The 16386-nt window shown below is 40.3% G+C and overlaps 1 protein-coding gene and 1 non-coding gene across 2 annotated transcripts; one reads left to right on the forward strand and one right to left on the reverse strand.

Annotated features, from left to right (window-relative positions):
- Positions 1 to 8048: 8048 nt before the first annotated feature.
- LOC149275036 (ubiquitin-conjugating enzyme E2 variant 2) lies at positions 8049 to 11595 on the reverse strand. The gene is made up of 4 exons (XM_089504945.1): positions 11580 to 11595; positions 8914 to 9062; positions 8524 to 8649; positions 8049 to 8195 (listed from the first exon to the last, which is right to left on the reverse strand). The coding sequence occupies exons 1-4, from the start codon at positions 11593 to 11595 to the stop codon at positions 8049 to 8051; spliced, it is 438 nt and encodes a 145-aa protein (XP_089361071.1).
- Positions 11596 to 11772: 177 nt separating this feature from the next.
- On the forward strand, positions 11773 to 11845 carry TRNAA-AGC (transfer RNA alanine (anticodon AGC)). Its single transcript has one exon. It is a non-coding gene; the product is annotated as a tRNA-Ala (tRNA).
- The last annotated feature ends 4541 nt before the right edge of the window (positions 11846 to 16386 follow it).

The following is a 16386-nucleotide window of genomic DNA, read 5'->3' on the forward strand; positions in this document are numbered from 1 at the left end:
TTGCAGCCTTGATTATTAAGGGAAAATACAGACATATGATACTTCTAAAAGCATCTGTTCAACCAAGTCTGCATAAAAATATCTGTTCTATTATACTTTGTTAGTGGTAAGCGTGTGGCTCAGTATTAATTTTATTGTGCTTTCTATTTTCTAAGTGAACGCAACCAATATACAGGGATAACCAACAGGCATTTATGTGGCTGTTGTTGAAAAACAACTCCCATTATTCATAGTCAACTTTTGGCAAACAATAGACTTGCTGAGAAATATAGGAGCTGATGATGAAGAAAGTATTTGGAGTTGAGTATTAAAGAGGGCAGAAAGGATTATTGTTGGACTTTATAGAAATAATGTGGTTTTAAGGAAGACAATTCTTTCAGTACCCTGAGGACAACGAAGCAGCTATACACTGAATATAATGTTGTTAACAAGCCAGTTAAAATTATAGATAAATATTTCAAGTTAGTCCTTGTTTATATGATAGAATTTTCGCAAACATATAATGTATGTTTTTAATAGCGGCATAACTGTAAGCACATGCATCATCTAGTCTTTTAGTTCCACAACCTACATTAAATAAAACACATTGTGGTCTTATTTTCCACCAATAAGTATGTAATGTTTGAAAAGGTGTATCAAAATGTATTGTGATAAAAACATAGAATATGAAGGCCCATAAGAACCGTTTGGACCATCTCGTCTGCCAGTTTTTTTCTGACGTAAACACTTAAACTCCAATCATTCCTTGGTGTTAAGATTCACTATATTAGGCTCTACCACTTCTGCTGGGAGGCTGTTCCACCCTTTTACCACCCTCTCAGCAAAATAAAACGTCCTTACATTACACTTAAGCCGCTAACCCTCTTGAAATAAACTTCCATTCTGTGACTATGACTACATGTATCCTTCATAACTTCCTAGTTTATATCGACATATGTGTCAAGACTACTTTGTATATAAACATTACACACATAAAATATAATTTAGATGGCAGGCAAGTCCTGTTAGTGTGCCGTGTTGGACTGTGGCATATCTGGTGGGCTTAGTGCGCCCTGTTGGACTGTGGCGGATCTGGTGGGCTTAGTGTGCCCTGTTGGACTGTAGCGGATCTGGTGGACTTAGTGTGCCCTGTTCGGCTGTAGCGGATCTGGTGGGCTTAGTGTGCCCTGTTGGACTGGATCTTTATATCTTACCATATTTAATTAATTGATATATATTGGTGACAAAATGTGGCAATCTTTGTGAAATTACTGACTAGGGTGTATACATTATTTTCTTCAATTTGGAAATGTCTGTGAGGACTAATTCTAGTTTTCGTGGGTTGGGCAGAGCTGGTGGCAGACGTGTGCAAAAAAGTAGCAGTCAGGTGACCCCTGGTATACTAGCCGCTAGTAGGCAAAAGTCTTCTTGCTTGGAGTCAGAAATCACGAGCCGCATGCAGCAACAGCAGTTCCTCATCGATCTAGTACCAGAATAAGGCATTACAATCCAGGGCAAACATAACTTATTAAGTTAGCTATTAGCTATTTTATGGTGAAGCACGCAGTAAAACCAACACTACCAATGCCACTACTAACCCCCTGGTGCTACCACTACTACCAGCACTTCACACAGAATGAGATGGCCAGGCGCTGTCATATGGCAACAGGTGATATATTTTGGGTCTAGGAGATAGTGAGGAAGATGGAAATTCTACTCTTGCAGCAAGAGTAGACCTTACTCTCTGTCCAGGTAGAAAAGATATGGTCATCAACGACGACTATGTTGTTGAGGAGGGGTAGAACTAAGGCAGAAAGGCAGCAGGGTAATAGATCTTTTCTACTCCATGCTCAGGTTATGGATGAGCAGCACACATCAGCTTACATGTTGACAGCTCTTAGGGAGATCCTGGTGCAGTGCACTGGGCCACAGGCAGATACAGCAATAGAAATGGGAATGTGGTAACTGATGGGGCAGCAAACTTGTTTGCATTGTGCAGCACATACACCACACCTGGTGGTAAGAGCAGCTGTTACAACTGTGGGCTGTCAAAATGCTTTCAGATTGCTGGGCACTTTTACAGCAGAATGCAGGCACTGGTGTAACTACGTCTTCTCATAGCAACTCAAAAGGGCCCTTCTGACCTGGGCTGCACTGATCCAGGTCGGAAGGGCCCATTTTAAACTATTTTGAACCAGCACGGGAAGAGACAGGAACGTATCGGGGTCACGATATGTCACCTGACCTTGTGGTAAAGCCAAGGGTGCTCGCACAGTGCGAGCAGCCGGAGAGAAATCTGCAGGAGCCGTGGCAAGTGACAGATAAGCGGGAGCGGGCAGGAGGTGGGATGTATGTATGTGAGAATGAATGTGTAATTGTGTGTGTGCATGGGTGTGTAATTGTGTGTGCATGGGTGTGTAATTGTGTGTGTGAGCATGGATGTGTAATTTGTGTGTGTGAGCATGTATGCGTGGGTGGGGTGAAATGGAGTGTGAGTGTGTAAGTGTGTTTACATGTTCTATGTTGGAAGGGAGGGGGCAAAGAAAGCACAGACAAGTTGTTTGGGGGCAATTATGGCACAGACCAGCTATTTAAGTTGGGAGGCCCCAGGGCAATTTTTGCACCAGGGCCCTGTGGTTTAAAGTAATGCCCCTGAGTGCAGGTCTAACTTAAAACTTGAATGAATTCCTGGAACAAAATGAGGTCCTTCTGGGTGACAGATTACATGAGGAAGTTAAGAAGCTGATTTGTAGGCTAATAGAAGAGCTCACAGGTGCAGAGTACATGCCACCCTCTGTGACCCAAGGTTCAAGAGCAAGTTGGCCCTTAAAAATGTCAAAACTTGGAGGGACGTGCTTGTCCGTAGGTTGAGTGAGATGCAGCACATCATCTGCAGTGCCTTCCCGCCCAGGCCCAGTGCCTTGCTGCTGCTGCTCCGGTCTCACCGTCCTTACTCTGGGGGATGAAATATTTTAGTTTCAGTATTATTGGGGCAATTCAGTCCTATGCCGCATGAGCCAGTGCTGGTCCAGATCCAGTGCCCCACTGCTGCTGCTGCTCCTCAATCTCCATCCATACTCTGGGGTGGTCATTGGTCAAATCTTTTAATTCGATTATTTTGAAAATTCAGTCCCGCACCAATAAGCTGGATGTGTCTGCCTGCCCTGCCATTGCACCTCAATGTCCTTTCTTATGCAGGGGATTCATTATTGTGCTTTTTTTCAAATATGTTGGGGAGATTCAGTGTCTGCCCTGTGCCCTGCCTCTGCATCTCAATCTTTTTACTCCGAGGGATCAGTTCTTTAAATATTTTTCTAATTTTAGGGGAATATGTATCTATTGGTGCAGTGATGTTGCTGGTGGTGGTCCCGCAGAGCAAAATTGAGTTTGGATCTCTTCCTAAACCTTGAGATGGTGCTACTGTAGGTGAAAGGTAAGTCCAGAAGGAGGCAGGAACATCCCGTTTTGGAAACACCTCCAAATGTACCGAATCCAAAAAAAAAAAAAAAAAAAAAAAAAAAAAAAAAAGGCAAAAATTTCATATGAACCAAACTAAGTTCGTTGACCAAAAAATTTTGTCTAAATGGATTTTTGCTTACCCTAGACAAGTCTAGTTTTCATATAGACTTTGTAGAAAGTCTCTGAGTAGTTTCATCTTTCTGGCCGGTTATGATAAATACTGTAAAATGTGAGGTACAATACACATAATTTACACTATTCAAAAGTAATACTCCTGAAATGGAGGGTGTATTACAACCAAGTGCTTAATACTGCACCTGGTCTCCTACGCCCTCACTCACTGATTGAGCCTGATAAGTATGAAACAACTTCATATCAGTCAGCCTGCTGGGACTAAGGGAACTCTGATGGAGAGGGCTTTGCTGGCAGCCATGCTCACCATGTATGTCACCACCTGCTGGACCAGAAAGGTAGAGCTGCCTCCTCAACCTAAAAGGCATGTGACAATGGAAAGGTGACCTAAATGTAGGTGTGTGTGCGCGTGCGTGTGAGAGAGATGCACGGAGTGAGTTTGTATATGTTAGTTTATTCCTAAAAATGTTATGGTACATATCAGCTCACCATAATTGTAGATATGAGACAAGGTGTATTGTTAATTGCAACTAAATACTATATTTTATAGTTTTTTATATTTTTTTTTTGTTCTGTTTTTTTATAACCAAAGGAGCAAAATATATTTTTTGGCACATTTACTATATGTTTGTTAAACCATGACTCTTTTCAATCTTGCTTAAATTTTCTTCTATACAGTGTCAGGCCAAACAATGATCTAATATAAGTTTGGCAACATGATTAGTGATACCTTACATATATATTTTCTTAATGTCCCAGAGGGACACATGCATGCTTTACATATTTTTTTTATACAATTGAATTAAAGGGATTGGGAGTAGTGTGTTTTTATTATTATTTATAGGGGATTAAGCAGCACTATTTTTAGAAAAATGTTATTTTCAATTTTATTTTATTTGTAATGTTCCCAGTGCAGTATGGCTCAAGATCCCTTTTGAGGATCTCTTATACACCTTTTCATTCTATAAAAACCCTTTTGTTCAGAAAGGGCCCTTCCGATCTGGAACGCACGGTTCCAGGTCAGAAGGGCCCTTTCTGAACTATTTTGAACCGGCATGGGGCGACAGAAGCGTATCGGGGTCATATGACCCCTCGGTTAAACAGAGGCTGTCTGCACAGTGTGCGCGAGCAGCCGGAAGGGCCAACTGGAGGAGTGGCGAGAGGTAAGCATGGATGTGTACGTGTGTGTGTGTGAGCATGCATGTGTGCGATCAATGATGTGTACGGCTGTGTGATCACAGATGCATACTTGTGTGTTTGTATGAGCATTGATGTGTAATTGTGTAAGTGGGGTGAGATGGAGTGTGTGTTAACATATGTTGTATGTTGTAATTGGGGGGGCAAGGGGCATAGAAGGCACAGACCAGCTGCTGAAGTTGGGGGACCGGGCCCGGCAGTTTCTAGTTACGCCCCTGCTGCTGAGGCTCTATTGTCCTCAAGTGAAGTTCCGGTGGGTATCAGCAGTGACACCTAACAGAAGGTGTACCGGCGCTCGCAGCGAGCACATGATCGGGTGGTGGGAAACTAACAATGCTGGCTTTTGCCGACGGGAGAATTCCGGCTGTCAATAGATGTCCCCTCCACTAAAACCAGCTCAGGATTTACCTGTATGTCCTAATGGGATTCTTGCCACAGGTTTTAAGGACATACAGGTAAGACCTAGGGTGACTGAAAGGGTTAAACAGCAATCATAACTTCTCAACTTTAACCCCTTCAGTTCCCTACGGATGTACCGATACGTCCAAAAAACGCATCCCAAGAATCCCCTATGGACATAGCGGTACGTCCAGTCCTTCTTGCAGCGGCAGGGACACATCCCTGCTGCTGCACGGGAGATCAAGCTGCCCCTTTAGGCAGAAGCCAGCATGGACGGCTTTCTGCTGTCCGATCTCCTGTAACAGCTTCCGGCATGAAAGCCGGAAAGCTGTTACATTTTTAAATGCTGATCCTGCAGGGGATATCCTGTCCTCCGATGAGTCTGTGGGGACTTGCATAGAGATCAAAGTGTGATCGGTGCAGGGGGATCGCGGGGAGGAGAGTGAGAAACCATGTTTCTTACTCTTCTCCCGTGCTGAAACAGAAGGGGAAAAAAATTTTATTTAAAAAAAAAATAAAAAAATTTTAATCATTAAAATACAATAATAATTTTTAAAAAAAAAAACAAAACAAAGTGAGCTAAGTGATGTCATTGTGACTGGCATTAATAACATGTTCAAAAGGTCCCTAAGAGGACCTCTAACCATTTAAAAAAATATAATAGATTAAAAAAAAATTAAAAACCTTACATCCCACTGCCCTAACACAACATCTACCCAGTATAACCCTCCTGCCCCCATTCACAACCCCCAAACCCGTTAGGCCATAAGCATAAAAATTCTTCAACAAAATGTACACCTTATAGTATGTTCCCTAGAAGTGCTGGAAAAGTATGGAAAATCTATATAAATTAGGTATTTCTGAAATCAGGACACCTGAATTGATAAACTTGGAGGGGATTTTCCATCACTTTACCTAATTTTGTGAGGATTCAGAAGGAAAATAAAAAAAATAAAATTAGGTGTTTTTTTTCTAATTTTTACTAAATTTCTCATTCTAAATTTTCAGCTAACCATCCAACTATGGTATGAAAAGAAAGACCTATCTCTCCTTGAAAAAACAATATATAGTTTACATGGGTACACTATTCACAGGAAAAGAGAATAATCGCTGAACCGACAGAGCAAAAATTGCAAAATTGGTCTGGGACTTGAGGTACCAAAAACCCCTGGGATTGAAGAGGTTAAATCCCATAATCAAAACCTGTTATCTGCATGTGGTGAGTATATTCTACTGAATGAATAGGTGAATATCATTACATTACTATAATGTTTTGCTTCATGAAAATATATATTTTTTTAAAAATTCACAAGAGTCTTGCCAAACGCTTCCCATATTTTATTTACATTGTAAGACTAGCTGTAATCTCATTGTCACATTATCCATATCCTCGTCATACAAGTCTGCGGCACTAAAACTTGAATGCAGTTTTTAGGAGCAAAGACTGTAAACAAATGTTTGCTGTCTGTTGAACTGAAACAAACAGGAGCTGCTTTACAGAATTCAACCACCCTCCCCCTTTTCATAAATACAATTAAGCAAGACCTCACCACACTTTTTGACACTACTCAAGTTGGCTTGTAGGCTTCTTAAAAAAAAAAAAGTCAATATCCATTGTATTTGTTACTTTAAACAATTTAAACAGAATTCCATTTGCCAAGGCAAGATGAATATAGCATTTCTGTTTACATTTCTGATCTTAAAATGTGGTTAAACATATATTAACCACCATCCCCCCACCCCCCCAGCAAACTGATAGCTTAACATCATGCTTTGTATCATGAAAACTCATCATGATTGTTTGAGACAGGGACAACAACAGTGCAACCCTTTAAATACTGGGCCTGGAAAAAGGAGTGTGAGATGAACAATTCTTTCACTGGTGCAAAACAGAGAGTAGCAGTCCATGCTATGTTTATCTGAGAGTCCTTGCGAAAAGCAAAGCTCAATAATAGATAACGTTAAAAAACAAACAAACATTGTGCTGAGCTTCAACTCGCTGCAGACGATACACAAATATCCCTTAAGGTATAACAAGGACGAAACGTTACTCAATGCCCTCGAATACAATAGGTTTATCATTCTTATATTTGGTGAATCACAAATTGATGTGCTAAAAGCATGTTTCAAGTTAGAATAAATGTTGAACGTTGTAAAATCAAAAAGTACCAGTTACAAAAAGAATAAATTAAAAAAAACATACTTTATATTAAAACGTAAAATGAAATTTCCGAGTCATGAGTGAAACATGCTAAGGACAAGGATCTCAGTGATGTCCAAAAGATCTTAATACGCTAAAATATGCAGCACAACTGCTCAGATCCATGTAAAGGGCAAGGCTAGAAGTCAGCAAATGACACAGGCCTGGTAAATAACTAGTACATTCAAATATTCTTTGCGGGACTCCACAAGTATGTCAATGTTACCATTATTTAACTTTACTAATAACACTACAAAAGGTAGATGTGGTCAATTAATCCCACAACATGAACTGCTGCTCCTTAAGAATTCCCAGGATCTGAATATTTTTAAAATCTGGGCTTCCAAAAATTATGAACAGAAATTGCTGTTTTGCCACCCATTCACCCCTGACTAGTCTAAATGCATGTGTCTGTGCCCTCGGATGCATCTGTGTTTGGTGAGGTGTGGGAGTCAGCAACTCATGTTGCAGACAATACACTCGGATCAGTGGAAGTCTTCAAAACTGGGAGAGGCATCCAGGCTTTTAACAATGAGTCATGTGCAAATTGTGCCCAGTAGAGGTGGTCAGGGCTGAAAGGGTTAACCCTCCTAGAGCCAGAGAGGCATGCAACATTAGACATTGCAGGCCCTTCCAAAATATATGGCAGGGGACAAGGAAGAAATACGTAAATTATCCCACATTAATTGTTGTAGGTTTGTCCTTCTGGAGGCTGTGGAAGCTTCATATTTTCTTTGGACATCATCAGGCGTCTAAGCTCCTGAAGAACTACTTTAATGCTATATGAATTTTGCCACTTTGCTAAAACTGGTATGCTTCGTGTATCCACCTAGACAAAAAAGAAGGATCAAACAGATCAAAAGAATATATGACAGTTATCAATATGGATGAAACAGATTCAAACAATATCAACAGGATAGTTAATGACAGCATTAAAGAGTGAAAGAGTCAATGAAACATCATGATGGGAACCTGCGCATCATCTGTTGATTTTTATCGGAGTAATTTCTTGCTATCATTTGAAATCTAAATGTTTGTGCCTGATGCAGCTCAAGCACCAACTTTTCTTGTAATGCAACTAAATCAAGAAAAACGGCTTTACAGTTTCCATATGGTTACTCATAGACCGACTGATGTTGTGTTACAGTTTTACTTACCATGCCATTGGAATGATTGATTCCATTCATATTCATTTTTGTTACAAATCTAAGAGTTGGGGGGGCTTCTGGGTATTTAGGACCACATTCTATTTTCAGACTGTATATTCTATTTTCATAATTTGTCTAGAAAATTAAGCACAAAAGAATTATTGTTCTAAAGAATAGTTTGTTCTGTTCTCAACAGAAGTATGTAAAAAGCCTGGTAATTCCGTTCATACAATTCTCATTAAGTAAACACATTTCAGTGTCACTAACATATAAAAAAAACAATTTAAACTGAGCTAGTAATGCTTTAATATTTTTTTTTAGTAAATATTTATAGATGCAAACATTTAATGGCTTAAAGCACATTATTAGCTTGTTTAAAATAAACATAGTAAAACTCACTCTGGGAGGGCCGATTATCATTCCTGTCCATCTAGTAAGCGTCATATCTTCATCATCTTCCAGGCCCCAACTCACTGTGCCATCTCCTACTCCTTTCTGGCCTTCTTCAAGTTCTTCCAATAATCGGAAATTACGAGGAACCTTAACACCTAACAAAAGGGGAAGATTGATGAGGCGGTGCTAGATATTAAGCACTACTACAGTAATTCATTTAAAACTATTGATCTTTGATAACAGAGGCAAAGCATGTGACCTGTTTTATAGTTAAGGTCACACTTTATACACGTTCAGTGAAAACAAAAGTGAAAATCAAAAATGTGCTTAATGAACAGATTTACTACAAATGGGGATAAAGCGTTTTAAAGCCTAATGTTATTCTATGCCGCACGTTGCAGTTTTCAAGTGGTTGTTTATATGCAGGGATGTCGTGAAGTGTTGATTGGACAAAGTGTGGGTTTAAGTATTTATGACATGAATTTACTGCATGCAAACCAAGTTTTTTGAGCTGGTAGTAAAATCAGAAGTGAAAGTATGTACTGACCATGATTATAACAGAACTCATGAAGTCTTTACAGGAGGTAAAAAGACATGTAACAACCATGACTTATTAGCATACAATGGGGAGATAAAACACTTTTTAAACAAGTCTTCTCCATGTGTAGGTCAGACATTAACTTTTACTGAAATTACTTTAAACTTTATCACCTTTCAAAACACATGCTGTCTAGAAAATGTCATCATCCTCCATTACTGTAACACTACAGTTACATAAATATGATTCTAAATATTATACAACTTGTTTGGTGTTCAAATAATAGTTATTTTCATTTATAATACCACCTTCTTTATAGTTCGTTAAAAAAAAGACAAAATATGGCAGGAGTGGCAAATGAAGGCCTACCCCCTTTTCTAACCAGTCCTTTCGAAATAAATAAAATGATGTTTCACGGCCATTAAAATATCGTGAAGCTGGCCTATGGAGGCAGCCGTAAAAAGGCCTGTAGCTACATATGGTACTCTTTAAAGTTACTGTCCCTGATGGCCCCACTAAAGAAGAATGCATTAAAATACATTAAATATGCATTCTTCAAAAGGGGAAAAAAGAAAGATAAACTCTAACTGGGGTGGAAGCTGCAGCTCTGCAGCTGACCTCCTCCTCTGTGGCCCATTGAATCAGTGGCAGCAAAGTGCTCCTACTAAAATTAATGGGAGCTTTATCCACACATGCGCAGGAGGGTCTAGCCAACCCAGCTTTGGAGCCGACATGTATATCACGTGCACGGATATGTGTTTTGGGGGATTCTACAGAATTCTTTATGGGGGAACTCAAATGCATTTGTGCAAGGTGTCTCAAAAAAGTACGGCCAAATCACACGTGCAACCAGCAAGGACAATGACGTGGAGAAGTGAACAGGAAGACAGAACAGTATAAATCCATAAAAAGAATAAATATTTATATTATGCTATGGATGCAAGTAAGGGGAATACCTTGAAATGTGGCGATACGTTATCACTTTGTGTGTGGCTACCTTCCTTATTTTTCCTCCTAGTAACTAAACTCGATACAACCTCCTAACCCGATGCATTTCCACAATTTACAGAAAAGTTTTGGTGTACATCTACCTCATTTCTATTGTTGTAGAAGGAAGAGGCAAGTAGGTATCTTTATTAATTTTCACTATTTGTGATACAGTTAATGACAATCCAGCTACATTTCCTTTATATATATATACGTTCAATCTCTTCATGCGTTTCATTTCCATGACCTACCGTGGGTTAAGTATAAACACACAGCAATTCTACTGCAAAGTTTCAAAAGTGCTATCAGTCTTAAATAAGAGCTACAGGACCATACGGTTGGCATGGCGCCCTATGTACTGAAACCTAAATCAGTCCACTTGCCAATCGCATCCACCGTCATTGGACAAGCAGTAATACGCCATTTCTCTTTACTAATCAATGTGTCAATAACAGACTCTATCTTCCTTTCTTATGTAAACACTAAACATGCCAATATTAATCCTTCACTGAAACCTCAGCATAAACATTCTTATGTGTTTACAGCGGCTGATTCCCAGAGGTACCACACACATTGATTTTTAAATTAAAAGAATCAAAGTTTCGTGTGTGCATACCCCACACGCGGCAGGAAATGGGGATATGTGAAGCAGTTACAGAAGTTACCAGTACTGAGGAGACAAGCTGAGTGACAAATGGCGGATGTGGGGGGTGGTGACAGAAAAGAAACTCATGAGAAGAGGGAGACAGCAGCAAACACTGGCAGCCTAAATCCCCGATGTATTGGTAGCGGGGGTGTGGGGGTGCGATAATATTACCTCAGAGGGCAGGAAATGGAGGGAACGGTTAATGGAAAAGAATGAATGACAGGCATCTATATATGGCGCCCCCAGGACGGGGGGACGAAAGGGAAAAAGAGTAAGACAAGTTTTCAGGCATGCGAGGTAACTTGTAACAGAGAAAAGGGGCGAGTAATGACAGTGACGGACAAAATAACGGTCACGAGGCCGGGAGATACGGCTAGGAAATTAAGGTGGCTTTTTGTCAGGGACGCATGCTGCACAGCAGGAGACTCGGGAATCTCCGCAGTCACTCCCTGAAATACTGCCCCGTTGGCTTAACACCCGCCAGGCCCTCCACACACAGACCTGCGCACACCGCCATCTTCTCCGCCGCCCAGGACCGGAGCCCACACACCTCGTGACGTCAACACGCAGACAAGCAATTCGACATCAGACTCACGCCCATATGCGTCGTCATTTCCGGAGATGGTTATCAACCAGTACCAGTTATAAATATGTGTTGCTTCACCACGTCAAAACGAGGTTAGTTGCGTGCCTCGGGGAATTAGCTCAAATGGTAGAGCGCTCGCTTAGCATGCGAGAGGTAGCGGGATCGATGCCCGCATTCTCCATTTATTTTGGGTCTGAATAACTACTTTGCAAAAATAAAAAATAGTTCTTACACCGCCGAACCGCATCCGATTCATTGTATTTGTGTATTTCGTTGATTTCTCTATCTCAACTGTACAACTGACACTAGAGAAACATAAGGTATCCTGGAGATATCCTTACTACATGTACACTTTATGGCTGAGAACTATATAGAATAAACTGTACCGACCAATTTATCCACATCCACGTAACCATAGGAGCGCTGACCATTGGGATCGATGCCCGCATTCTCCATTTATGTGCAAAATAATAAAAAAAAAATGTTTTTGACAGTTGTATAAATAATTGCTTTCCACGTAAGAACCAAGAGGTCACTGGTTAATTTTTTATAGAAAGTGTAACTTAGTGCAAACAGAAAACAGTTCCCAGTTTAATAAGAAATCATGATCCAAGAAAAGCTCCATCCTGCACACTTTTACATGTTGTAGGTAAATTGATTTGCAATTTGTCCAGTTCATAAGTACCCATTTTTGGGTACAATGTGCATCACTTAACAGTACATAATGATAAAAACCAAGCAGTACATTACATGCAGCAAAAACAGTTTCCCTGATTCCCATTGTACTGTAGTTTGGGGTAGCCGTATTAGTCCAGTGTATAAGAATGCAAAAAAACAGAATGTTGCAGAATCTTGTAATACCTTTTTTATTGGACTAACAGTATTTAAAATAATAGACGAGCTTTCGGGAGTCCTCCCTTTATCAAGTCAAAAGCATTTCTGACCAAGCAAGTGAAAAACACAATTTAAAACTGACCAGTACATGTTCTGATACAGGGTTAAAACAGGGGTTAAAACAACACGGTAGAAAATTTGCAGACAAAAAACTAAGAGGGTCGTAAATAGTAAATAGTGGCATATACTGCACAGATAAGGCTAGAGGGGGAGCAGGGGTGAGAGTGTAGGAGAGAGAGAAGAAGAGAAAAAAAAAAAAGCACAGGTTATAGGTAGTTTTGATAGTGTGCTAAGAAGCTCAAATCCACATTAAGTCCTCTGTTTTTACAATCATAAAAATGTATCATTTTGGCTTCAAATGTCATTCTTTCTTGGGTGTTTTTGAAATTACCTCTCAGTGTTTTGATTTTAAGGTCATGTATGGAGTGACCGGTTTGGGTGAAGTGGTGCCCAACTGGAGTGCAAAGGTTTTCTTCATCATGATGATTGATGGAGTATCTGTGCAGATTCATCCTTTTATTGAGTTGCTGGCAGGTTTCACCGATGTAACACCCTATAGTACATTTGGTGCATTGAATCATGTATACAACATTTTGTGAAGTGCATGAGTATGATCCTTTAATATTGTACAAGACATACAATATTAAAGGATCATACTCATGCACTTCACAAAATGTTGTATACATGATTCAATGCACCAAATGTACTATAGGGTGTTACATCGGTGAAACCTGCCAGCAACTCAATAAAAGGATGAATTTTTTATTTTTTTTTCTCTTCTTCTTTTTCTCCTACACGCTCACCCCTGCTCCCCCTCTAGCCTTATCTGTGCAGTATATGCCACTATTTACTATTTACGACCCTCTTAGTTTTTTGTCTGCAAATTCTCTACCGTGTTGTTTTAACCCCTGTTTTAACCCTGTATCAGAACATGTACTGGTCAGTTTTAAACTGTGTTTTTCACTTGCTTGGTCAGAAATGCTTTTGACTTGATAAAGGGAGGACTCCCGAAAGCTCGTCTATTATTTTAAATACTGTTAGTCCAATAAAAAAGGTATTACAAGATTCTGCAACATTCTATTTTTTTGCATCCTGATTCCCATAAAATACACAATACCAGGCCCGGACTTGGACAAAAAATAGGCCCGGGCATTTAAGCCTGAGCAGCCCATTTTTATTTATTTGTTTATTGTTAAAGCCCACCCTTCATGTACCATCTTTGCATTTACTCACTCATTCACACAAATCATTAACACATTAATTAATGCAGTCTCACAAATCATTCAAGTAATCCATCCACACATGAATTCATTAATTGTCATACACATTCACACAATTCATCCACACATTTATTCATTCTCATACGCATTCACACTACCCCCTCTCCCCATCTACCCCTTCCCTTCTTATCTGCCCCTTCTCACTATGTACCCCCTTCCCCACTTCTTAATATGTACTATTTTAACTATCTATCTATCCCCTCTCCCCCTTTCTCACTATCTTTTTTTTTTCTTTTTCTAAAAAGAATTATCACATTATCAAGAATGTACATCAGTGAATAATTAAACAAATCCCTCCGTCTGTATTTGTACTGTAGAATTTTTCTTAATATGTCTGCCTTTTAAACTTGCTGTTTCCAACTCCGCTGCAGAATGAACACGTTTGCTCCAACCGTTCCCGCAAATCGTTATTTAACCGTGTAAAAGTTAACCTCATTTTTATTGGGAACACTTATAATCGTGTGACAAAAAAGTAGGAGCTGATAGGCTTTTGTCATAGGCTTCTTAAAAGCTTCTGTTGTTTTGATGCGATTAAACCTTCAAATAAATTAATGTCGGATCTGCTAAGGTTCCAGCAATATAGAGAGGCTTTATGATATGAATACCTAAAGAATAATATTCCAATGAATGCAGTCATATAGTGCAATTTAGGAGAAATCAGGATTTTTTCCTTTCTCACTATCTAACCCCCCTCTGCCCTTCTCACTGCACCCCCCTCCCTCACCCTACTTACCTTGTTGCCGGAGCAAGCAGCAACTGCGACCGGGCCCACGGCAGGGCCGGATTGACTTAGGGGCTGATGGAGCTGCAGCTTCAGGCCCCCACCTTAACATAGGCCCAGTCAGGACCGGACTGACTGGGCTAACGCAGGGCATAAGGGGCACCTGCCCCTTAGGCCCGCCGCAACTGCTACCGGGTCCGCCACTCTAAGGGGGAGAAGCCCCCACCAAGGCCGGCCTTAGGGGTCTGCAGCCGCATAGAGCTTACATTAAGACATCAGGGGTTTTTTTTTTAACTTTATTTAACATCTTCCATGTTAAATAAAGTTCAAAAAACTTTATTTAACAAGGAGGATGTTAAAGTAAACAAAAATACTCAGATGTTTTAATTTAAACCCGGAGCTTGTTGGGGGCTTCCCGGCCCCTTAGAGTGGCGGACCCAGTCGCAGTTGCGGCGGGCTTAAGGTCCTGACTGGGCCTATTTTAAGGTAGGGACCTGGAGCTGCAGCTCCATCAGCCCCTAAATCAATCCGGCCCTGCCGCGGCCCGGCTCACCGGGCAAATGCAAATGCACAATACTGTGTGGGAGAATTAGCTCAAACGGTCGAGTGATCACTTAGCATGCAAGAGGTAGCAGGATTGATGCCTGCATTCTCCAGTTACTCTATTTATACTTTATAAATGTTCAAACCGTGTTCTTGGTTTCATGTGTAATTAAAGTAGTACCAGCAGCAAGCCTGTCAGTATATTACATGCAGCAAATACACTGTTCCCCTAAAACACAGGATGCTATGTAGGGGAATTAGCTCAAATGATAGCATGCTCACTTAACATGCAACATTCTCCAGTTCCTTTATTTATACTTTACTTTATTTATACTATATAAATGTTCAATAATGTTGTGCTGAACACTGGCAATAAATTGGAGAGAAACAAACCATATAGACGTTATGCTTTCCCACAGATTTTTCCACTTCAGGAGTAATGACAACGCAAAGAGGAACTAGCTCAAATGGTAGTGCGTTTGCTTGGCATGTGAGAGTTAGCAGGATCGATGCCCGCATTCTCCCAGAATTGGCTTGGTTTCACATGTAATTAGAGGTATGTTCATAGATGTCCGCTTTTGGGCACAATGTACAATGTACAATGTAATCATATTACTCATGCTGCCTCAAGAATTAAGCCAGTATCAGAACCTCATGCTGACAAGTCCCATTAAGGACAAAACAGCTGTCCATGAGTGGTGATCTGGCTACATAAGGTATTATCCTGGAGATATTCATACAACATGTACATTTTATGGGTGAGAATTATATAGAATAAACTGTACCAAGTAACATATTCTGAGCAACACATCAGCGCAACCAACGGAGATGGATCCATCGGTGGGGAATTAATTCAAATGGAAGAGCGCTCGCTTAGCATGCGATAGGTAGCTGGATTGATGCCTGCATTCTCCGCGCTTTTTCTTGGTTTCGATGCCCGCATTCTCCAAGCTTTTTCTTGGTTTCACGTGCAATTAAAGGTATGTTAGGGCACCGTAACTTTTTGTTACTTATATCTACATTACTACCTTGTAAAAACCAAGAGGTCAGTGCTTAATTTTTTTATAGAAAGTGTTATTTAGTGGAAAGAGAAAACATAATGATAAAAACCAAGCAGTACATTACATGCAGCAAATACACTGTTTCCCTGATTCCACTTAAGCAGATGCTACTGAGTAGGAGAATTAGCTCAAACAGTCGAGTGATCACTTAGCATGCGAGAGGTAGCGGGATTGATTGATTAGGAATAACAGTAGAACACAAAGGGGATTTAGCTCAAATGGT

This window comes from Sceloporus occidentalis, unplaced genomic scaffold (assembly GCF_023333645.1).
Source record: "Sceloporus occidentalis isolate IW3139 unplaced genomic scaffold, rSceOcc1.0.p SCAF_300, whole genome shotgun sequence".
In the NCBI taxonomy this organism is placed as follows: domain Eukaryota; kingdom Metazoa; phylum Chordata; class Lepidosauria; order Squamata; family Phrynosomatidae; genus Sceloporus; species Sceloporus occidentalis.